This window comes from Schistocerca americana, chromosome X, assembly GCF_021461395.2.
Source record: "Schistocerca americana isolate TAMUIC-IGC-003095 chromosome X, iqSchAmer2.1, whole genome shotgun sequence".
Taxonomy (NCBI): Eukaryota; Metazoa; Arthropoda; class Insecta; order Orthoptera; family Acrididae; genus Schistocerca; species Schistocerca americana.
The window spans coordinates 511951755-511977973 of NC_060130.1; the positions used below are offsets into that span (position 1 = coordinate 511951755).

The 26219-nt window shown below is 39.7% G+C and overlaps 1 protein-coding gene across 3 annotated transcripts in view; it reads right to left on the minus strand.

Moving 5' to 3' along the window:
• The window catches only part of LOC124555404 (pancreatic triacylglycerol lipase-like), a 452049-nt gene that overhangs the window by 29188 nt on the left and 396642 nt on the right, over positions 1 to 26219 (minus strand). For all 3 annotated transcript variants that reach the window (XM_047129300.1, XM_047129301.1, XM_047129299.1), the window contains 2 exons: positions 24345 to 24483; positions 11498 to 11624 (listed from right to left, as the gene is read on the minus strand). In XM_047129300.1, the coding sequence (XP_046985256.1) occupies positions 11498 to 11624; positions 24345 to 24483 (266 nt within the window). The remainder of the gene's footprint in view (positions 1 to 11497; positions 11625 to 24344; positions 24484 to 26219) is intronic.

Sequence of the window (26219 nt, forward strand, 5' to 3'; positions counted from 1 at the left end):
TAGCCTGAAGATTTCTTAAATAATGGAATCCCGTACGTTGTCCTCGATGGCAAAGGTTCATCAGAGACAAGAGTATGGTCAGGAGCGCCCCAGAAAAGTGTGATAGGACCGCTGTTGTTCTCTTTATACATAAATAATTTGGCTGACAGGGTGAGCATCAATCTGCAATTGTTCGCTGATGAAGCCATGGTGTACAGTAAGGTGTCGAAGTTGAGTGACTGTAGGAAGATACAACATGACTTAGACAGAATTTCCAGTTAGTGTGATGAAAGGCAGCTAGCCCCAAATGTGGAAAAATGTAAGTTGATGCAGATGAGTAGGAAGATCAAACCTGTAATGTTTGGATACAGCATTATTAGCGTCCTGCTTGACACAGCCACTGTTTAAATATCTGGGTGTAACACTGCAAAGTGATATGAGATGGACCAAGCATGTGAGAACTGTGCTAGGGAAGGTCAGTGTTTGGGATATGTACCATGTCAGATTGAAGGAAGATATTGAAGCAATTCAGAGACAGGCTGCTAGATTTGTTACCAGCAGGTTCAAACAATATGCAAATGTTATGAAGAGGTTTCGAGAACTCAAATGGGAATCCCTGGTGGGAAGGCAGCTTTCTTTTTGAGAAGCACTATTGAGAAAATTTATAAAATTTGCATTTGAAGCTGATTGCCAGATGACTCTACTGTTGCCAACATACACTGCGCATAGGCACCAAAAAGATAAGATACAACAAACTAGGGCTCATACAGAGGCATATAGATAGTCATTTTTCCCTTGCTCTATTTGTGAGTAGAGCAGGAAAAGAAATGACTAGTACTGGTACAGGGTACCCTACGCCATGCACCATACGGTGGCTTGTGGACTATCTATGTAGATGTAGATGTAGAACAGTTGTGTTGTGGACTTAATGAGGTGCACCATATTATCTACCACTTCCAGCCATTCTTCTTCCCACTGATGCATGACTCTATACCTCAACAGCAAAGTGAGAGCATGCAGGTGGATGGTGTATTGAACTAATTTAGCACACTGACATGCCTCCTTGGCTGCTACATCTGCCATTTCATTCCCCGCAACACCCATATGATTTGGCACCCAGCAGAAAGAAACCTCTTTCCCCAGCATTTGTAGTACAAGGAGGGCATCCTGGATATTCTGGACTACTTTATCTGCTGGGTACAAGTGTTGTAGAGAGTTAAGGGCACTCAGGGAATCAGAACAAACAAGGAATTTAACACTCAAAACGTGTCTTATCTGCCCCAGTGCCTTTGAGATCGCATATAATTCCACATAGAAGGCAGTAAAGTCTTGAGGCAGTCGGATCTTGAGAATACGATCAGGGAAAGCAAGAGAGCAAGTAATGGAGTCCCCCTGTTTAGACCCATCCATAAATACAGCTACTGAGTTCTGGTGCTCAGTTAAGGTGTCATAAAGCAATGTACTAAAACCATACGCAAGAGTGCCTCAGGTGTGGTAACCATGGTAATTTGGAGAAAAAAATGAGGCCCAGAAACCTCACTGAGACTTTAAAATGTAGAATGATGCCCCTCTTATGCAAGTCAGGTAAATTAAAAATATGATGAGAATAGTTAGAACACACAAACACATTTTTATCTGCAGAAAATTGAAAAATCCGTGGCCAGTGGAACATGAGGTTTTGTGGGAAGTTCATTCAAGAGCCTCCAGCTTTTATGAAGAAATGGGCATCAGTGTAGCCAGTGAGCATTTCTACAGCAATGAAAATTTGTTCTTTAGGCCCTTGCAGATCTTAATATCAGAGAAATTTGTGAGACAGCTTTTCACAGATGTTCAAATACACAATGTAGGGAGTAAGGCACAGATAAAGCTGGCTAACAGTAAGATCAAAACATATCAAGAGCATGCATACATGTATGTAAGTGAAATATGGACAATAAGCAAGTCAGTAATAGAAGCTTTTGAAATGTGGTGCTCCAGAATTCTGCAGATTAGATGAGTAGATTGAATAACATAAAAGAAATTAATGTCACAATTTGATTAAAAGAAGGATTCAGTTGATAGAACACATCCTGAGGCATCAAGGAATAGTGAAGGAAGCAGGTATGTGGGGGAGGGGAGAAGGGGTGAGAGGGGGGGGGGGGAGAGAGAGAGAGAGAGAGAGAGAGAGAGTGTGTGTGTGTGTGTGTGTGTGTGTGTGTGTGTGTGTGTGTGTGTGTGTGTGCGTGGGTGTGCGTGGGCGCGCGCGGATTTATCCCGGATTTCCCGGTTAAAAATACAGTTTCTCCCGGGTGAAAACACACTTTTTCTGTGTTAAGTGACATTATATTTTCCCTGCAGAACTTATCAATCAAAACTCAGGGAAAAAGACACATTTTGGAAATATCTTTGATGTGCAACAACATGTACACTGCATAATTTCGTATTACAAAAGTATACATTGGAATTCCATCAAACACCACATGTTGCTTTCTGAATCATTGAAATCGAGATTGTGATGCACTTCTGTAAGCCAGTTATAGCTCATATCACATGATCTCACCAGCCGATGACAGCGGGTATTCAGAGCTACGGACATGTGATATAGTCAGCTGACAGCAACATTGCTGATTAGTAGCACGAACACACAAAGAAGAAAAGTTAATAGTTTAAATTAGTATACATAGTGTTGCTACAAGAAAAGCAAAGTGTTCACACATAATATTGGTCTCTAAGGTTAATAAGCTGCAAGAGAAGCTAAGCTTTTGCATATGATGTTGATCTTTTTTGCGCGTGTTACACTTTAAGATATATCACACAAATGTGCCAGTAAAATTTTTAATAGTGACATAAATGTCTGATCTTTGGGGTTAGAAATTCTTCTAAATGGCTCATCATCAAAGAGTTGACTTTTAAATAATGGTCAAATGCTCTGTGATTTAAGAAATTCATGGTAGATTCTCACACATAGTTCAACTTACGTAAAAGGATATTTACTTTGAAAGTAGTGCCTTTCAAACCACCATTCGCAATATTTTCCCACGACCTGTTAGAAATAGGTTCGTTTCAGCAGTTGCCAGAGAGCACAGATAACAGGCGACACCGCCCTTGCACAGCTACCATGACGCAGGAAGCTCATATGTACGTACGTGTAAAACATTGAAAGATCATACATTATGTCATAAAAGAAACAAGACATCACAGGATACTCCAAGAGCATCAGAATTTCGTGAACCATGCTCAAATGTGCACATTTAAAATGCATAGCCTACTTAAAGTGCACATTCGTATGTCCAGATTCCCAATGAAGTAGACCTCGACCTGATATTAAGTTTTTCAGTGTGGGTTTCGGAATTTAAATTTTCTTGGAGCACCAGTACTGTACTACATCATGTTTGGTTCTTTGTTATGGCATAATGCCACACCTGCTAGAAGATGAAAACATGCACTTTAAATGCAGTGAACAGTTGAAACTAGCCAGTTCTGTGGAATTAAACATTTCGTTTCAAATACATTGACTGCCTCTGCAGAAAAGGTTAATAAAAGACAAATTTCTTTAGCAAGCAGACAAAAATAACTTCACTGTCAGTAAAGTTGGAAATAAAATCAAATCTGAAACTAATAACATATTTTAGCCTCCTGTAATTATGTGAATGTATTTTAATTCACTTGATAGCTACCGGTAACAGATATCCATTTTGTTTTCATTTGACGTGAGAGTAAACAAAGGGGAAACAGCAAAATCACTAAATGTAAACACGGGTCATGTGGAGACTACTCACTATAACTCAGACTGCTCTGCGCATCAGCCCCGGATCTACAATATTTGCTAACCGGTTCAATACTAAAAAAAATCGAATTTTCAAAACTATGTTTCTCTTGTAGCGCACATCTTTCTGAAAAGTCTGAAACATAAAACATATGTGTTCGAGGAAATGTAAGACATGTATTTTGGTCATAAGTGTGCCAAAGCGCCATGCCACGTCTCTTCAGACAGCATTCTTCCCTCGCACGTCACTGTATTTCGCTCTGTGGTACCGAAACGTGTATACTTTTGTAATTAATAGCAAATGGGATTATTTGTAATCAGGAGAACAAGAACTCTTCAGAAAATTTGCACTCTTTATTGCCTATTAGCTAACAACTTGCTGTTTTGTGTGACATAGAATTAAATATAGGATACATAAAACCAATAAAGACAAGAGCTAAGCAAGAAAGTACACATTTCTTCAATTCTTAACACCTAGCATTTTTTTCTCTCTAATCTTGCTAAACCTTTACATGGCATGATTTCCTTTCTGCGAAAGGATCTATTACCTCATCAAAGTTCATCAAACATTTTGCTACATGAAAAATCGAAATGTCATTATCTAATACTGAAAAAGCTCTCAATACAAATAATACCCAAGATTGGTGTGGTTTCTTGATCTCATTACATCTATTTTGTCACTGTCTGCTAGATAAAACAAAATAGGCCTTTCTAATATTGCAGCAATTTTGTAATACACATCTAATAAACGAGACTGTTTTGGCACAAATGGTCATTTTTATAACACGACAGAATATAATTCATGAAGTACCAATATCAAATGCCTATTAGGCCTACTACAAGCAAAATGCTTTATGTTAGGAAATAGTTTCATGTTTCATTATATGCACCAGTGCCTCAAGCACGAGATCGAAAAGTAGTATTACGAAATTTTTATATAAATTTGGAATTGTCTTGTTCTCCCATAATTTGTGTGTTGTCCCTGTTTCTTCTCCTTCCTCATTCTAACAAACAATCTTGTCATCACCAATTCTGTAGCTATTCCTGCCATTGTCAAAATTTGTTCGCCGATTAACTCACTAACCCTGGCAGAATCACAGGTTCAGTTATCCCGCGATTATTCTCCGGTTAGGCGTTGTTACATGTTCATACAACACGTTTTCAGCATTACTTCCAGAATATAACTTAAGTGGCTGACAACTGGTCCTTACTAGTGTAGCGATCTGGCCAAAAATTTTCTGTCAAAATTTCATTTTCTTGGATACACCGAGAAGATAATACATAATCTTTCTCATCTGTTATTCCTGTTACTCATTTATTTCCATTCTGGTAGTCAGAATCTATGGATTTCGCTAGTAATTATATCAACAATGATCATTCGCAAACCCAACCAATCACATAATCAGACAGAGTTCGGCTTTACTCTGCTCAGCTTGTATAGCCCCGTCCCCTTTTGTCTGAGGAAAGTTTATTTCTAGATGCAATGAGGATTCTCCTGACAGAGACATCACGTACACTATGCACGCATTCAAAAATCAACTTATGACTCATTCAGAAATCAACTTAAAAAGTGTTCAAAAATGTTCAAAAACCAACAGGGATGTGTTTCAAAATCATATGAATAATTGATAGACTAACGTGCGCTGGATGCTAAGTGCTTTGTGAAACAAGTTTATTTTCCCTCAAGAATATGAATTTGGTGTCCCCTTTTCCCGGTAGCATCTAGCTGCCTTCTGTGACTGCTTGCACAGCCAACAGCCACATTCCTGTAGCCAGAAGCAGGAGACTCTAATACTCAAAGGCGACTCAACTGCGCATGCAAATGAGCCCGCTCGTAACTGCTAAAACGAATCTAATGTAAACAGTTTTGACTTCATGCTCATCGGAGGTAATTTGTTGTTATGAAGCATTGCACAGTCTTCCTAAAGCCTTTGACACATTTTGCTGTTGGCACATGCTTGCATGAGCACTGTGTGTCGTCACTGTATATGGTGCATTTCCTTTGAAATTTAAGTTATTTTCATTTTTTTCTCTCATTACGTTTTATTGTTGAAGTTCTATTCTGCAGTAGCGGGATACGGAAATACACTCCTGGAAATTGAAATAAGAACACCGTGAATTCATTGTCCCAGGAAGGGGAAACTTTATTGACACATTCCTGGGGTCAGATACATCACATGATCACACTGACAGAACCACAGGCACATAGACACAGGCAACAGAGCATGCACAATGTCGGCACTAGTACAGTGTATAGCCACCTTTCACAGCAATGCAGGCTGCTATTCTCCCATGGAGATGATCGTAGAGATGCTGGATGTAGTCCTGTGGAACGGCTTGCCATGCCATTTCCACCTGGCGCCTCAGTTGGACCAGCGTTGGTGCTGGACGTGCAGACCGCGTGAGACGACGCTTCATCCAGTCCCAAACATGCTCAATGGGGGACAGATCCGGAGATCTTGCTGGCCAGGGTAGTTGACTTACACCTTGTAGAGCACGTTGGGTGGCACGGGATACATGCGGACGTGCATTGTCCTGCTGGAACAGCAAGTTCCCTTGCCGGTCTAGGAATTGTAGAACGATGGCTTCGATGACGGTTTGGATGTACCGTGCACTATTCAGTGTCCCCTCGACGATCACCAGTGGTGTACGGCCAGTGTAGGAGATCGCTCCCCACACCATGATGCCGGTGTTGGCCCTGTGTGCCTCGGTCGTATGCAGTCCTGATTGTGGCGCCCACCTGCACGGCGCCAAACATGCATACGACCATCATTGGCACCAAGGCAGAAGCGACTCTCATCGCTGAAGACGACACGTCTCCATTCGTCCCTCCATTCACGCCTGTCGCGACACCACTGGAGGCGGGCTGCACGATGTTGGGGCGTGAGCGGAAGACGGCCTAACGGTGTGCGGGACCGTAGCCCAGCTTCATGGAGACGGTTGCGAATGGTCCTCGCCGATACCCCAGGAGCAACAGTGTCCCTAATTTGCTGGGAAGTGGCGGTGCGGTCCCCTACGGCACTGCGTAGGATCCTACGGTCTTGGCGTGCATCCGTGCGTCGCTGCGGTCCGGTCCCAGGTCGACGGGCACGTGCACCTTCCGCCGACCACTGGCGACAACATCGATGTACTGTGGAGACCTCACGCCCCACGTGTTGAGCAATTCGGCGGTACGTCCACCCGGCCTCCCGCATGCCCACTATACGCCCTCGCTCAAAGTCCGTCAACTGCACATACGGTTCACGTCCACGCTGTCGCGGCATGCTACCAGTGTTAAAGACTGCGATGGAGCTCCGTATGCCACGGCAAACTGGCTGACACTGACGGCGGCGGTGCACAAATGCTGCGCAGCTAGTGCCATTCGACGGCCAACACCGCGGTTCCTGGTGTGTCCGCTGTGCCGTGCGTGTGATCATTGCTTGTACAGCCCTTTCGCAGTGTCTGGAGCAAGTATGGTGGGTCTGACACACCGGTGTCAATGTGTTCTTTTTTCCATTTCCAGGAGTGTATACTTGTTAGAGTATCGGTTCTTACCAGTCTAAATTACAAAAATTTAACAAAAAACTAAAACAATGAAAAATTCCTGGAATTCTAAAAAATTCCTGAGTTTTTCCCGTTTTTCTCCCGGATGAAAAAATTCCTGGGTTTTTCCCGGTTGTCCCGGGTCGTATCTTCCTACAGTCACTTGAAGACAACAATTTCCTGTACACTACAGCACCATCAATGAAAAATTGCAGACTGCTGCTCACACTATCCATAAGATATTTTATGTATGTAGAAAATTGGAGTGGTTCTGTCACACTTTCCTGGGGCACTACTGAGGATTTCTTTGTCTGCAATGAATGCTCACCATTCAGGACAACGTTCTATTACTAACACTTGCCACTGAGGACACTGTTTTATCACTTAATAAGTTTTCAAGCCACGCACATATCTGAGAACGTAGTCCATGTGCTCAGACCCAAACGACAGTATTCCTTAAGCATATACTTTATTTGATGAACAGCAGTACAGAACTGTACTGAAGGCTTTCCAGAAGTCAAAACATGTGATAGCTACTTGGAAACTGTTCCATAGAGCTTTCTGGGTTTCATGAATGAAAAAGATGAACGCTAGGTTTCACATGACCCATGCCTGCAAAATCAGTGCTAATTATTTAAGAACAGTTGGCATCAAATATATAGTATGTAGTTTTGTTGCAGCTGTCCTGGATTCAATTTATAAACTGGAAGAACCTGTGGTTTGTTTTCTACTTAACATGGAATGCACTATTTCTCCTGAGATCTATGATAAAATAGTGGTAAATTAGTGTCAGTTTTTTTTCAGATAATGGATATAGAACATGGCAAATACTTCCCTGGGGCCAAAAGTTTTCCCTATTTTGAACTAGTTAACATATTATACAAAACAAACACACACCACAGAAAAAACATGTCAGAAGTTGAGTTTTATGTCATAAAGTAAGTTGTCTGTCTGCAATATTATGTCATTAACATTAATTGTGCACCAAAAGATTCTAGTGGTGTTTGCAGGAGGAACTGTAATAGTACTTTTGAAGTTTTTTTTTTCCACACCGTTCACAATCTACCATTTTCATACCAAAACTACAGGAAGTGAAAGGGAAGTTCGGTAATGACAAATCTCTTAAAAAAGGTACTTCAAGTAAATTCCAACATAAGAATAAAAGAATGTCAACAGTTACAAATAGCAGCAGAATTACAAAATGATATGCTCTACAATATGACCACCAGTAATGACATCATCAATAGGATGCTATAATCTGGTCTTCCATCCTCTTAAATATGAAAATTGGGAAATTTCTGTAGAAAACATTATTGATCCTGTCACTAGCATCCCAGAATCATATTAGAAAGCTTGATAAATGAAGACATAAAAATTGGAGACACAATTAAATAAAAAGGTTATTTTTAAGAAACCAGTTTTGTTTACATTAGACACTACAAGAAGTTTCCGAAACTTTATACCAGAGTGGTGTTACAAGAAGGGGGAACATTGAATCAAGTGTGACTTTGGCTATTCTACATGGTACTAGTGTATATCACAATCTTATGAATGAGAAGATATTTACAAATGGGATTATTATGTGGAATGCATAGTTAGCAATTGAGGGTGCCCACACCCAGAAGCAAGGAGGGGCAGTGGCACTGCCCTCCTCTAGCTCTCAGGGAAAGCAAAAAATACAGTGAAGTCCTGGGGTTTTCTTCCTAGAAAACAGTTTAAATGTCTGTATTACACAGGTTCTTAATAGGACTGGAACTGAAACATTTTTATGGCTACTTACAAGTTGTCATTTGTCTTCTACAGGATTAAAAATGCTCCATACTCGTAAGTACAGCCCCCACCTCCCCCCAAAAAAAACTATGGTTTGGTCACTGAAATTAGCTGTCTAATAGATACTTCAATCATTACGCTGCTTATGGTGGATTGCACAATGAGGTTATTACGGTACCTTGATATTGTGAAGCATTGCTTGTATAAAGTATTCTCTATGAAACAATTAATATAATAATGTAAAATCAGAGGTGAAGAATAAACAGAGTAATGCATAACAATATACAGTAAGAATAACTGTTTAGCAGTGGAAGAGCACACACACAAGAAATTTAACAAAGATAGATTAAAAGCAATACATTTATAGTGTGATCTAAAGCACCCTATTTCATTTGTTTTGCTCTTGGAACTACAACTGATCAGCAGTGAAAAGAGCAAATAGCCTGTACAACATGGTAACTAGAAAAGAGGCAGTTTTTTCCCAGTGTAGTAATTTTCTGTGTATCCAGTGACATGTTAATTTCCAGCCATTTTATGAACAAATAAAGTAATCCAAATCCACTTCATAACTACCACATACATAATAATAAGTGATAGGTGGTAATAGGTGCTCTGTCCAGAAGCAATTTATAATGTGTGTATCTGGACCTATTTCACATCACTGAAAACTCTTCTTCATGCTGTGATCTGCGTACACTAATGACCATTAAAATTGTTGCACCAAGAAGAAATGCAAATGATAAACGGGTATTCATTGAAAAAATATATCATACTAGAACTGACATGTGATTACATTTTCACACAATTTGGGAGCATAGATCTTGAGAAATCAGTACCCAGAACAACCACCTCTGGCCGTAATAACGGCCTTGATACACCTGGGCATTGAGTCAAACAGAGCTTGGATGGCATGTACAGGTGCAGCTGCCCATGCAGCTTCAACACGATACCACAGTTCATCAAGAGTAGTGACTGGCATATTGTGACGAGCCAGTTGCGCGGCCACCATTGATCAGACGTTTTCAATTGGTGAGAGATCTGGAGAATGTGCTGGCCAGGGCAGCAATCCAACATTTTCTGTATCCAGAAAGGCCCGTACAGGACCTGCAACATGCGGTTGTGCATTATCCTGCTGAAATGTACGGTTTCGCAGGGATCGAATGAAGGGTAGAGCCACGTGTCGTAACTCATCTGAAATTTAACGTCCACTGTTCAAAGTGCCGTCAATGCGAACAAGAGGTGACCAAGACGTTTAACCAATGGCACCCCATACCATCACGCCGGGTGATATGCCAGTATGGCGATGACTAATACATGCTTCCAATGTGCGTTCACCACGATGTTGCCAAACATGGATGCGACCATCATGATGCTGTAAACAGAACCTGGATTCATCAAAAAAATGACGTTTTGCCATTATCACACCCAGGTTCGTCGCTGAGTACACAATTGCAGGTGCTCCTGTCTGTGATGCAGTGTCAAGGATAACTGCAGCCACGGTCTCCGAGCTGATAGTCCATGCTGCTGCAAACGTCATCGAACTGTTCATGCAGATGGTTGTTGTCTTGCAAACGTCCCCATCTGTTGACTCAGGGATCAAGATGTGGCTGCACGATCTGTTACAGCCATGCGGATAAGATGCCTGTCATCTCGACTGCTAGTGATATGAGGCAGTTGGGATCCAGCACAGCATTCCGTATTACCCTCCTGAACCCACTGATTCCAATTTCTGCTAACAGTCATTGGATCTTGACCAATGCGAGCAGCAATGTCGCGATACAATAATCCGAAACCGTGATAGGCTGCAATCCGACCTTTATCAAAGTCGGAAACATGGTGGTACACATTTCTCCTCCTTATACAGTACGAGGCATCACAACAACGTTTCACCAGGCAATGCTAGTCAACTGCTGTTTGTGTATGAGAAATTGGTTGGAAACTCTCTTCATGTCAGTACGTTGTAGGTGTTGCCACCGGTGCCATTCTTGTGTGGATGCTCTGAAAAGCTAATCATTTGGATATCACAGCATCTTTTTCCTGTCGATTAAATTTCGTATCTGTAGCACGTCATCTTCGTGGTGTAGCAATTTTAATGGCCAGAAGTCTAACATGATTTCTAAAAGAATACCTCAGTTAATTAAACCAGAAAGGTGCAACATCTATTTATATGTTTGTATGCCAGACATTCTACAGTTTCTTATCCATCCCACTTGTATTAATTTTCCATTAACCATTACTGATTTATTAATTTCATTTGTGTAACTATATTTGTTATGAGTGATACATTATAATGAGTATTTTTAGAGAAGTTACTCATCACAGTTATTTAAAAAGTGGTATATATTGTGCAACAACACAATATGAGCGACAACTGCATTTTACTACTCAGAGTAAACTCAATTTATTTTGTTACATACTTTGAACCGCATTAACTAAATTAAGTCTAGCACATGCTTTACAATATTTTAACATAATTAATACCTTGGTGTGAGGTCCAAATTTTTAATTACATTAGTGTCACTGTGTAATGAGATCCGCATAAAACCTTGAACCCAAGATTCTGCATGTTGCGGTTGAGCCAGTTCCACTGTTACCTTGTAATGACGTTCTGAAATGGAAATAAAGGTATTAAGCACTTATTAAGAATTCAAAATAAATTTCAATCAACAGGCACAACATATTTATCTGCAATCTTGACTTCACATAAGGAAAATTTCTAAAGCAATAAGTTTTTCTTCTGTGTTTATAATGTAGGTATTTACACAAGCTCCTATCTACTGGACTGCAGTAATGATACTTTTCTCAGACACACATCTACTTATTTTGGCAATGTCTATACTGTTTCTAAAACAGTCAGGTTTGAAAAGAATGTTAAACTATTGTGTTTTATGGACAAATAAAATATATTTTTCTAGTTTGTTTAGAAATATTATTATGGTCTTGATGTGTCTGAAATACAAACAATTACCAAAAGGTTGTTCCTCATATTCTTTTTCTTCTAGTCCTTAACTATACTATTCATTTTATTTCTCTTCCTCTTAATCCATACTGTCCTCATCACCTCTGAACTGAAGCTGCCACAGTAGTAAACAATGTATTATCTTTGACCTCATACCCTCTGTGACATCTCCCCTTTCATTTATGTCTCCCTTTGTCCTCGCAACAGAAGGTTCCCCTCATAATTTGGTTCGCCCTCATAATTTGGTTCGAGAGAGCCATTCTTCCTTTCTAAGCTTCCCCAGGCCATCCTTACTTCATCTCTGAGGAAGAAACTACTTTTAAATGTGACTGTTGGCAGTAATAAGAACTTTGCCTTCAGATGGTAAGTATTGGCAAGCCATTCTCTATGATAACTGCTTAACTTTTCTCATTCCACACTACTGAAGATTATTTACCATAATAGGAATGCTATGTATGACTGAACAAATGCTATTATTTTTTAAAAAATACACTCCTGGAAATTGAAATAAGAACACCGTGAATTCATTGTCCCAGGAAGGGGAAACTTTATTGACACATTCCTGGGGTCAGATACATCACATGATCACACTGACAGAACCACAGGCACATAGACACAGGCAACAGAGCATGCACAATGTCGGCACTAGTACAGTGTATATCCACCTTTCGCAGCAATGCAGGCTGCTATTCTCCCATGGAGACGATCGTAGAGATGCTGGATGTAGTCCTGTGGAACGGCTTGCCATGCCATTTCCACCTGGTGCCTCAGATGGACCAGCGTTCGTGCTGGACGTGCAGACCGCGTGAGACGACGCTTCATCCAGTCCCAAACATGCTCAATGGGGGACAGATCCGGAGATCTTGCTGGCCAGGGTAGTTGACTTACACCTTCTAGAGCACGTTGGGTGGCACGGGATACATGCGGACGTGCATTGTCCTGTTCGAACAGCAAGTTCCCTTGCCGGTCTAGGAATGGTAGAACGATGGCTTCGATGACGGTTTGGATGTACCGTGCACTATTCAGCGTCCCCTCGACGATCACCAGTGGTGTACGGCCAGTGTAGGAGATCGCTCCCCACACCATGATGCCGGGTGTTGGCCCTGTGTGCCTCGGTCGTATGCAGTCCTCATTGTGGCGCTCACCTGCACGGCGCCAAACACGCATACGACCATCATTGGCACCAAGGCAGAAGCGACTCTCATCGCTGAAGACGACATGTCTCCATTCGTCCCTCCATTCACGCCTGTCGCGACACCACTGGAGGCGGGCTGCACGATGTTGGGGCGTGAGCGGAAGACAGCCTAACGGTGTGCGGGACCGTAGCCCAGCTTCATGGAGATGGTTGCGAATGGTCCTCGCCGATACCCCAGGAGCAACAGTGTCCCTAATTTGCTGGGAAGTGGCGGTGCGGTCCCCTACGGCACTGTGTAGGATCCTACGGTCTTGGCGTGCATCCGTGCGTCGCTGCGGTACGGTCCCAGGTCGACGGGCACGTGCACCTTCCGCCGACCACTGGCGTCAACATCGATGTACTGTGGAGACCTCACGCCCCACGTGTTGAGCAATTCGGCGGTACGTCCACCCGGCCTCCCGCATGCCCACTATATGCCCTCGCTCAAAGTCCGTCAACTGCACATACGGTTCACGTCCACGCTGTTGCGGCATGCTACCAGTGTTAAAGACTGCGATGGAGCTCCGTATGCCACGGCAAACTGGCTGACACTGACGGCGGCGGTGCACAAATGCTGCGCAGCTAGCGCCATTCGACGGCCAACACCGCGGTTCCTGGTGTGTCCGCTGTGCCGTGCGTGTGATCATTGCTTGTACAGCCCTCTCGCAGTGTCCGGAGCAAGTATGGTGGGTCTGACACACCGGTGTCAATGTGTTCTTTTTTCCATTTCCAGGAGTGTAGAAACCAATGTTCACAAAATTGGGCATTCATTGTTCATTTGATTTAAATTAGCTATTGTTGACTGGATGACTTGGGTTAGCTCTTTCCACTGACATTTCTTACTCATTATGTATGTAATGGAACTATGTTAACTCAATGGTCCTCATTTTCAGTGGATTTCATGGCTACAAATGTAACATCAGTAACATATACTTGAAGGTTTTTCAGGTAATTAGCTGGCTTAAATCAGTGACATTGTTCATAATATTATAAACATTGTTAATTTCATGGCTCTGATTCTGCAGAATTTTTCTAGCACCTTCCTCTCAGAATAAAGCACTCACAATGCACTCTACTTTACTTATCCAGATGGAATATAATAAGTTAAGTGAATACATATATGGACACTTCAGGTCTGAGCCTGCTCATTTCCCTACAATACAGAACAGCCCCAGATTTATGATATTTCTGAACCACGGCTAAAACTAGATAGTGGCACCCCCCTCCCCCCACTCATGAGAGTTTAGGACAGGACATCAAAAATTAAAAAAAAAAAAAAAAAACAATTTTTCAAAAATATGTTCATTCCATAGTGCGCATCTTCCTGAAGAGTTTGATATATAAGAAATATATGTTTGTTGGTCTTCAGTGTGCCAAAGTCCAGTTCCACACCTCTTCTCACAGCTTTCTTCTATCACACATCACTGTGTTTTGCTCTGAGAAATTTAAATGTGTATATTTTGCAATGGAAGGCATCAAACCTATATTCAGGACATTGGAAATTAAAATGTCCTTAAAGAATACTCACAATTAATGTTGTGTGGGATTATTTGTGACTGGAAGAATAAGAATTCTTCAGAAAATTTGCTCTCTTTATTGCCTATTAACTAATAACTGACTCTTTTATGTGAAATAAAACTGAATATAGGAAACATAAAAGCATTAAAAAGCAAGAAACAAGCAATACAGTGCACATTTCTTCAACCCTTAGGTCTCAGCATTTTTTCCTCTCCAATCTTGCTACAGCTTTACATGGCATGCTTTCCTTTCTGCAAAAGAATCTATTACCTCATCAAAGTACATCAACCATTTTGCTACATGAAAAATCAAAATGTCATTGTTTAATACTGAAAAAACTTTTCATACGAATAGTACCCAAGACTGATGTGGTTTCTCTATTTGATTACATCTGTTTTGTCACTGTCTGCTAGGTAAAACAAAATAGGCATTTTTAATATTGCAGCAACTGTAACACATACCAAATAAGTGAGACTGTTTTGACACAAATGGTCATTTTTATCTATCTCATTTGCATAAGTAACACCACAGAACATAATTCACGAAGTATCAATAGCAAATGCCTATTGGGCCTAAGAGAAGCAAAAAGTCTTAGGTTATGAAATAGTTCCATATTTCATTCATATGCTCCAGTTTCTCAACCATGAGATTGAATAGTAGTAGTATTAAATTTTTATATAAATTTGGAATCATCATATTCTTCAATATAATTTGTGTGATGTCACCATTTCTTCTGCTTCCTCATTCTAACAATGAATCTTGTCACCACTAACTCCGTAACTATTCCTGCCATTGTCAAAACTTATTCTCCTGTTAACTTCACTAACCCTTCCAGAATCACCACTTTAGTTATCCCACTTTTATTCTCCAGTTAGGTGTTATTATGTGTTCGTACAACATGTTTTCTATGCTATTTCAAGAATAGAACAACTGACTGTTAACCAGGGACTTTACAACTGGCTCTTAGTAGTGTAGCAATCTGACAAAAATTTTCTGTCAAAATTTCATTTTCTTGGATACACCGAGAAGATAATATGTTACCTTACTTACCTGTTATTCCTGTCAGTCATTTATTTCCACACTGGTAGTCAGAATCTATGGATTTTGCTAATAATTATAGCAATGCTTATCATTCACACACCTCATCAACCACATAAACAAACAGCAATTGGCATTCATCCGTTTGGGCTTATTCAGCTCAGCTCTTATAGCCCTGTCCCCTTTTGTCTGCAGAAAAGTTTTTATTTCTAGATGCGACAGGGATTCCCCTCTGGCAGAGACATCATGTGCACTATGTACACATTCAAAAATCAACTTATCCATTCAGATATCAACTTAGAACATGTTCAGTACTGTTCAAAAACCAACAAGGATTCATTTCAAAATCATATGAGCAATTGATAGATCAACATGCACTGGAGGCTAGTTGCTTTGTGAAACATGGTCTTTTTCAGGTATATGAATTTACCCCCCTGAAATTTACCCCCCACCCCACCCCCACCCCCCACCATCCGGGCATGATACAGAACCAGCAAATATCTACTGTGCACACTGATATTATACCCTGCCACAACTCACTGACTACACAGCATTTGTGATATCTATAAACTAATAATTAAAAGATGCTTAAATATTTTACAATAAAGATATAGTCACAAATTTGCACTTATGCTCTACAGCCACCATGTAGCTAGTGTGATATCTTCTAAACTGTTGTTTCAATGAAGAACACTATTAATTTGATTTATCCAATGAAAAATGGGGTTCTCAGAGGCCACATCATTCCCACTTGACATAGATAACTAAATTCAATAAGTCATTTAAATTACAGCTTTGTAGTCCACAACAAGAGAGCAGCTATTCAAGGATGGCAGAGGAACAAAATTCATCAGTATTAGGAAAAGGATGGATCACAGAGACCCAAAGTGCTGATGTGTAGTCTTGCAGTTGGCAATACGTGTGATATATAATGACGATATAGCAGTTAAAGTTGATCAAGGTTGATTAAAATAGAGACCTTAAAAACCAATCGTATAACTGTGAAAGTCGAGGTTGGTGGAAGTTTCAGTGACAGAAATGTACAACCAAGTACTTTGGAGTAGATTTCAATCCAATATGACAGTGTTCAACATATTCCAAGTATGAAAGGTTATCTAAAATTTTTAATAACATTACAGTCCTCGTGAATCCTTGAAAGGGTTTCAGGAAGAGCAAACCGACTGAAACAGCAGTTTATGACTTTTAAGGCAAGTCTTAAATGTTATAGCCAAGATAAATGAAAATATGAGCTCTTTCTCAACTCATCTAGAGCCTCTGACCTCATCACTAATTACCTGCTGCTTAAGAATTATACAGATATGACATCTGTGGAATAACCTAGAACTGGTTTCAGCTTTGTCTTTCTGTCACGCACAAGGTGGTAGAATAATGTTACAAAAATAGACATTAATTTTCAGGGCATAGGAAATTTAGCTATGCAGTACTTCAAAGCTCTGGGTTAGGCCCATTTTTGTTCTTGAATTTTATATAAGATTTACCACAGCACTTGTCAGTGGTTTGATTGAAAATGGTATTAACCATTTATTAAATGATTCGATGAAGCTGATTTACAACAATGATCTCTATGATGACAAGAAGAAGAAATGTCATTTAGTGTCAGTTGTATGGTGGTAAAAACATTAAACAACCAAGTTCATAATTATGAAACATGAAGTAGGAATGATTTTCTAAGACAGCAAGTTTCTATGTCAGAAAAGTGTGATACATCAATCTAAGGTAACATTCACTGCATTGACTGCAGAAATACAATCATAAAACATGAGGTTAATTTAAGAAAGAGTTTCTATCATCAAATAGTTTCTACAGTATTGTGGACCAAAATAAATTATTCACATTGACAAAGGTCTGCCACTTTCTTAAAGGATCTCTATGCTGTGTTTACTACGTCTTTCATATGAAAAAATTTCTACTACTTCTTCATTGATTTAATTGTTTCAGTGACGTTAGGCAACCAGAAACCTGTCAAAATAAGCATGGCAAAGAAGAATAATGATTTTGTAAGTGAAGTTGAGTGTATGAGATGGTCAGAGTCAGTTCAAGGCCATACAGGACCTGCAACACTGACCAACTAATGGCACTAATTCAGAAACATTTATTCACATTTTTTAAATGTGTCAGTTTATTTCCATAATATGTGCAGACAACATACAGGGTGAGTTACCTAACGTTACCACTGGATATATTTCGTAAACCACATCAAATACTGATGAACCGATTCCACAGACCGAACATGAGGAGAGGGGCTAGTGTAATTGTTTAATACAAACTATACAAAAATGCACAGAAGTATGTTTTTTAACACAAACCTACATTTTTTTAAAATGGAACCACGTTAGATATGTTAGCACATCTGAACATATAAACAAATACGTAATCAGTGCCGTTTGTTGCATTGTAAAATGTTAATTACATCTGGAGATATTGCACCCTAAAGTTGACGCTTGAAACCTCCGACGTTCAGTTGCATGTTGTAACAAACACAGGCCACGGTCGGCGAGCAGCATCTGCAGGGACATGTTTATGATGACGACCGTGTTTACAAGTGTGGCTGTAGTGCACTGTTGTGGTTTGGTCTAGATGCCGCAGTGTTCGCATGTAGCGCTTGCTGCTATTGTTATTCTGCATTCACCTCCACACGCAGACCAACTGTAGTACACCGTGTTACCAGACGTCTGTCATAGTGTAGTGTTGTAGGAACTGTGACCATGATGTATTCGAACTCAGAAAAGGCGGAGATGATACTCATCTATGGCGAGTGTTGACGAAATGCAGCTGAAGCCTGCAGGGTGTATGCAGAACGGTACCCAGACAAAGAGCATCCAACGTGCTGCACATTGCAAAACATCTACCGCCAACTGTATGCAACAGGTATGGTCGTAGCACGCAAACGGGTCCGTAACAGGCCCGTCACAGGAGAAGCGGGTGCAGTTGGTGTGTTAGCTGCTGTTGCCATGAACCCACACATGAGTACACGGGACATTGCGAGAGCCGGTGGACTGAGTCAAAGTAGTGTCATGCGCATACTGCATCGTCACCGCTTTCACCCGTTTCATGTGTCGCTACATCAGCAATTACATGGTGATGACTTTAATCATCGAGTGCAATTTTGTCAATGGGCATTAACAGAGAATGCGTTTCAGTTCTACCTGTTTACCGATGAAGGGGGTTTCACAAACCATGGGGCAGTGAATCTACGGAACATGCATTACTGGTCCGTGGACAATCCTCGCTGGCTCAGACAGGTAGAGCGACAGCAACCATGGACTGTAAATGTATGGTGCGGAATCATTGGCGACCACCTCATTGGTCCTCACTTCATTGCAGGGGCCCAAACAGCTGCAACATACATCACATTTCTACAGAATGATCTGCCAACGTTGCTCAAAAATGTCCCACTGGAAACGCGTCGACGTATGTGGTATCAGCATGATGGTGCACCTGCACATTCCCCAATTAACACTAGGCTGACGCTTGACAGGATGTTCGATGGGCGTTTCATAGGACGTCGAGGACACATAAATTGGCCAGCCCGTTCTCCTGATCTTATACCTCTGGACTTCTTTCTGTGGGGTACGTTAAAGGAGAATGTGTACCGTGATGTGCCTACAACCCCAGTGGATATGAAACAACGTATTGTGGCAGGCTGTGGCGACATTACACCAGATGTACTGCGGCGTGTACGACATTCATTACGCCAGAGATTGCAATTGTGTGCAGCAAATGATGGCCACCACATTGAACATCTATTGGCCTGACATGCCGGGACACACTCTATTCCACTCCGTAATTGAAAATGGAAACCATTTGTGTACGTGTACCTCACCCCTCGTGGTAATGTACATGTGCGTCAGTGAAAAAGACCAATAAAAAGGTGTTAGCATGTGGACGTAATGTGCTGTTCCAGTCTCTTCTGTACCTAAGGTCCATCACTGTTCCCTTTGGATCCCTACGTAATTCGGTGCTCTCCGATACACACGATCAAACAGTGGAGGAGTGGTACTCAAGCATCAATTTTAGGTTACAATATCTCCGGATGTAATTAACATTTTACAATGCAACCAACGGCACTGATTACATATTTGTTTATATGTTCAGATGTGCTAACAAAACTAATGGGGTTCCATTTAAAAAAAACATAGGTTTGTGTTAAAAAACATACTTCCGTGCATTTTTTTATGGTTTGTATTAACCAATTACACTAGCCCCTCTCCTTACGTTCGGTCTGCGGAATCGATTCGTCAGTATTTGATGTCGTTTACGAAATATATCCAGCGGTAATGTTAGGTGACTCACCCTGTATAACAAAATTTTATTTTACTAATTTAATCACTAACAGATGCTAAATGGAATTTTGTTTTTTTCTGAGATGCTAAGCACTTTGGTTTCTGAACCTTTGCCTGATTAGCATAACCTACAATAATCAAGACAATATCACCACCAATCAAGAGCAACTTTTATTAGTTTCATACACATAATGAAGCAAAACCAGTTTTTATATAGGTAATTTGTTAAATGTTTTGTGTTCCTTCCTAATAAGAAAATTGTTAATCCAATGAGATGGCTCTGCACTTAAGTGTTATGACTATCAGATCATCATGATAAGTACTGTCTCAGTTCAGTCTCAGGTCGTTCAGAGTAGGTTCTCCTGGTCAGCCTCAATTGATTTTCAGGCACGTACTACTGCTTATCTAGGCATTGAGGCCTGAATACATATTTCCACCTCATGTTTTTCACAAACAGTATTAAGACAATATGGAAAAACAAATTTAAGATAGAATACTGTTTGTGCACACATTTAAACAATTGTACATCCACTTATAGATGTTACCATTGGTCATCCTGTTTAGACAAAACAACACAGAGAAGGACATTAATAGGAGAAAAAAGGAGAAAGGAATATTGTGGATTATCCATCACCGCAGTTTGTATCAAGTGTCTCAGTGCCCTAATAAAAATTTAGCCATCGTCCGCCTTAAAAATTTTAGACCTCTGGATGGAACAATATATTGTAATGCCCTCCATAGGACTTTGCCACACAGTTAACTATCCCAAACCATTGGTTATAAAACCCCGATCTATGTTGAACTTAGCACTTAGCACAGTGATGTATCTAAATGTGTTAAACTTTTGAAAAATGGATGATTTTTTTTTAAATGTAATGAAACATGGAAGGCAAACAAGCTGTAAGTGCACTCAGACTGAACGTAAAGTTAGTGAAGAAACAAAAAACAGGGTTGCAAAAGCAGCACTAAGTGCACACTTAATTCAAATGAATTGCTTTCAGATTTTAGGAGTATTTGTCTTGTCCATTTGGTTTGCTTAGCAACCTATGTTTTTAAGTGTGATGAAAGATTTATTAACAAAAAATATAAAGTAAACAATCCCCACTGAAAATATTTAGGCATAAGTTCGAAATAATGCACAGCAGACCAGAGTGGAACAGAACATGTAAATAAAACACTTCTTTTACAATTCTGAATATGTAACCTGTGATTTAGTAAATTAAAATTATGATGAATGTATTCAAACATTTGAAAATACAAATGATTTTACAACAATGAACTATTACTTCCAGTGTTTTAAAAATATACAACACTCATACACATGCAATACTAAACAGTATTATTATTTTCAATTCAAAATGGCTTATTTTCCTCTTAAAAATGGGCAAAGCATTTGTGGGGCCTGCAGTATGTGGTATGTGAATGAATTGCCTCTGATAATAGAAGATTTTCATTGAATTTATGATACACATATCTGCTTCCACATACTATTAGCTCTTTCTTTCTGCCAAATTGTAGAAAATGGCTTTTCTACATCTTTGAACAAATGATCCAAGGATAATAATAACGTGGAGGCCCGGGAAAAGAATAGGCCTCCAGTATGTTCTGCCAGTCATAAAAGACGACGAAAAGAACAAACCACTAATAGGGCTAACCCCCCTTTTAGTGTGATTAGTTGGTTCGGGACAGAACTAAAGAAGCCTCGGACAAGCGCCGTCATGGTCGGGGACGACGCTTGAACCCTATGCCCGCCCACAATGGTAATGACACTGCTAGCCAACTGGAAAATGATTTAAATCCAAATAGAGGTGTTTTGCAGGATATGCTTCCTGCAACCACTCTAGAAGGAAAACCAAGACAGAGGATGAGATGGTCAGATGAAGGTAACCGACACCTCATGTTCTGTTATTACCAAGCAACAAACTTAGGAGCAAACACAACTGGATACAGATCACAAGTATACACAACATTTATTACCAGATACCCAGAATTAAAGTTTTTAACAGAACAATGACTAGCTGATCAGATCCGTGTAATAATCAAAAATAACAGGATACCCTAGTCAGAATTAGAAAACATCAAACAACAAGTACAACAAATACTAGAACAAAATAATGTGCAATCAGAAGAAGAAGAAAATACAGTAATGGACTCAAACATCTCAGAGCAAACAAACAAAGAACAACACGCGTCAATTAAACAATCAGAGGAAAACGAAATCTTGAGACAGCCACCAGAACAAGCACAAATACAACATAAAGTGACACACATGTTAGACATAGAAGAAAAATTTCAGCTGACATATATAGAATACAAAGATACAAATACAGACATTAGACCATTCTTGCATAGACCACCAAATAAACCACAAGTCGAAACAACAATAAAAACGTTACTTCTGGTCAAAAATGGAAAGTGACACGGACCTTGATCAAGCATGACTTCCTTTTAACTGTACGGTATATGTTATATTGCATTTAGTAACTTTCGGGTAATTGAACATGTATCAATAATGACGGATTTCTGTAGTTGTATATATAAGTTTGGATGTAGCTGTATTGCATTGATGTACTGGTGGATATGGTGTGGTATGACTCCTGTAGTTGATAGTATAATTGGTATAATGTCAACTTTATCCTGATGCCACATGTCCTTGACTTCCTCAGCTAGTTGGATGTATTTTTTAATTTTTTCTCCTGTTTTCTTCTGTATATTTGTTGTATTGGGTATGGATATTTCGATGAGTTGTGTTAATTTCTTCTTTTTATTGGTGAGTATGATGTCAGGTTTGTTATGTGGTGTTGTTTTATCTGTTATAATGGTTGTGTTCCAGTATAATTTGTATTCATCATTCTCCAGTACATTTTGTGGTGCATACTTGTATGTGGGAATGTGTAGTTTTATTAGTTTATGTTGTATGGCAAGTTGTTGATGTATTATTTTTGCTACATTGTCATGTCTTCTGGGGTATTCTGTATTTGCTAGTATTGTACATCCACTTGTGATGTGATCTACTGTTTCTATTTGTAGTTTGCAAAGTCTGCATTTATCTGTTGTGGTATTGGGATCTTTAATAATATGCTTGCTGTAATATCTGGTATTTATTGTTTGATCCTGTATTGCAATCATGAATCCTTCCATCTCACTGTATATATTGGCTTTTCTTAGCCATGCGTTGGATGTGTCTTGATCTGTGTGTGGCTGTGTTAGATGATACGGGTGCTTGCCATGAAGTGTTTTCTTTTTCCAATTTACTTTCTTCGTATCTGTTATTATTATTATTATTATTATTATTATTATTATTATTATTAACTTACTGGTAGTGAAACCTATATCCTCAAACAAAAAGATATGATGTAATTCCAGTCCAGTAATCTGTTCAGTGGTTAACAACAAGCCCTGCACATCTGCCAAGGTTTAGTTGACTAACTGAATTTGATTACTGCCATCTGATAAGTTAATGCATAGACTAACATTGTGATTGAAGAATGTGTACCCACAGCATTTGGTTTCACACTATAAACAGGTAACTCATGTGGTAGCAATTGTCCATGACTGTTTTAAATTACCCCATGCACCAAACAAAAACATGTAAATATTAAACACGCAGTAGTGGAAAACAGTGGCTACACAATATAACTGAGGCATTTGAAATTTTTTTGGCATAGTATTTGGCATAGTGGCATTGCCGACAGTTTTAGTAAGTTCTTTAATTGTCTTCCAATTACAAATAGAATATAGAAGTTTAATGACAGCTAATTTTAATGCAGTCTACAGAGTTTGTGCCAGACAGGTATGTCTCTCTGTTAACGCACATATTGACTAGTATCACATCTCTAAAGGATTTTTTCCATAACTGGATCTATAATTAACCCTTTCATTCACTTACCAAGTTTTAATGATGGATGTATGTTTCAGGCCAATCACACAATATGTACAGATTATAGAAGATACTGATTATAGACTATGCTCATGACTTCACTGTTGCAATACTACATAGATGTTCAGCTTGTATATGACTCAGATTACTGAGAGTGCTTTGTTAAAGGAAATAGTCAGTCAATTCTTTGAGTAATCCTTCATTTATTTTGACTCCATACAATTCATATATGCACTTAGGCTGAAGATTCACCCATTGAAACACTACATATGAACTGTGACAATCCATTAAATAATTGGGCACAAAAATTTGGGAGCTTACCTTCAAAAACAAAATGATAATCAACACTAGTGTTAAATTCTGAATAAGAAATAAATAGAGGTACATAATGAATCACAAAACAACAGTCTGGAAGTCGGGTACAGTAAAAAAATCACTGTGAAAAATTTACTTACGACAGTATGGATACTCCTTTCCAGTGGTGACAAAGTATTTGCTTCCTGGTGAAATAACTGCATTTGGTAACTGCTCATCAGCTCGAAGGCCCATTATGGCACAGCTGCTTGAATTGTCATGGCATGAGAAACACTGCCCCTGAAAACATTGACAATAATGTCTCATAGAACTCACTAGCAAAAACTAGATGTATCTATTGCAGTCTACCTTTTTCTGACAGGACAGATAGTATGCAGTGCTTTTTCATTATGTTAAGTCAGAAGAAAACTCAAACATGTCTCAGGGGAAATATCTGTAGGAAAATCCTCAGAACTTTTTGCAGTAAAAAATTTGTAACGAAAATGTAGGGTACATGCAATAACACTGAAAAATTGAGTTTTCATATGTACACTGTGTGATCAAAAGTATCTGGGCACCTTCAAAAACATTCATTTTTCATATTAGGTGCATTGTGCTGCCACCTACTGCCATGTACTCCATATCAGCGACCTCAGTAGTCAGACTACGTCAGAGCAGAATGGGGAGCTCCATTGAACTCTCAGACTTTGAACGTGGTCAGATGATTGGGTGTCACTTGTGTCATAAATCAGTACGTGAGATTTCCACACTCCTAAACATCCCTAGGTCCACTGTTTCCGATGCGACAGTGAAGTGGAAACATGAATAGATATGTACAGCACAAAATCATACAGGTTGACCTTTTCTGTTGACTGCTGACAGTTGAAGAGGGTTGTAATGTGTAATAGGCAGACATCTATCCAGACCATCACACAAGAATTCCAAACTGCGTCAGGAGAAAACTTGGATTTCATGGTTGAGCGACTACTCATAAGCCACACATCATGCCGGTAAATGCCAAACAACGCCTTGCTTGGTGTAAAGAGCATAAACATTGGACGATTGAATCGTGGAAAAACATTGTGTGGAGTGACAAATCACGGCACACAATGTGGTGATCCAATGTCAGGGTGTGGGTATGAAAAATGCCAAGTGAACGTCATTGCCAGCACGTGTAGTGCCAACATCTTTCAACATGATTGAGCACTTGTTCATAATGCACGGTCTGTGGCAGAGTGGTTATGCAACAATAACATCCCTGTAATGGACTGGCCTGCACAGAGTCCTAACCTGAACCCTATAGAACACCTTTGGGATGTTTTGGAACACCAACTTCATGCCAGGCCTCACCAACCGACATCGATACCTCTCCTCAGTGCAGCACTCTGTGAAGAATGGGCTGCCATTCCCCAAGAAGCCTTACAGCACCTGACTGAACACATGCCTGTGAGAGTGGAAGCTGTCATCAAGGCTAAGAGTGAACCTGAATTCCAGCATTACCGATGGAGTGCACCACGAACTTGTAAATCATTTTCAGCCAGATGTGCAGGTACTTTTGATCACATACTGTATATGGGTAACAATCACAAACTATAAACTTTTTACTGTTTTCTCAAACAAAAATAAGTAAACAACAATAATTCAGAAGTACCAAAGTGCATATAAAATTTTAATATCTGTTGTATGAGAGGTTGGGTTGGTAACTTAAAAAGCAATTATTTTTATGTCATAGAATGCTTTCTAATTATAAGAATACTGGATGTATGCATTTTTTTATTACCTTTTTTACCTGTTGATTTAATTTAGTCACTCGGAAATACATGCATATTATATTGAAACAAAACAATGAATCACTGTGGAAACAGGGTGCATAGGGAAATCAAAGTCATAGAGCAACAAAACATGTCAATAAAAGTTAAAGAAAATGGAAATTCCATATTTAAACTAAACATGACTGAATCAGATATCACATGAATACAAACAGCACTGCCCTAAATAGACCCTAACAAAATAATTATGTAAAAACTATGTAACCT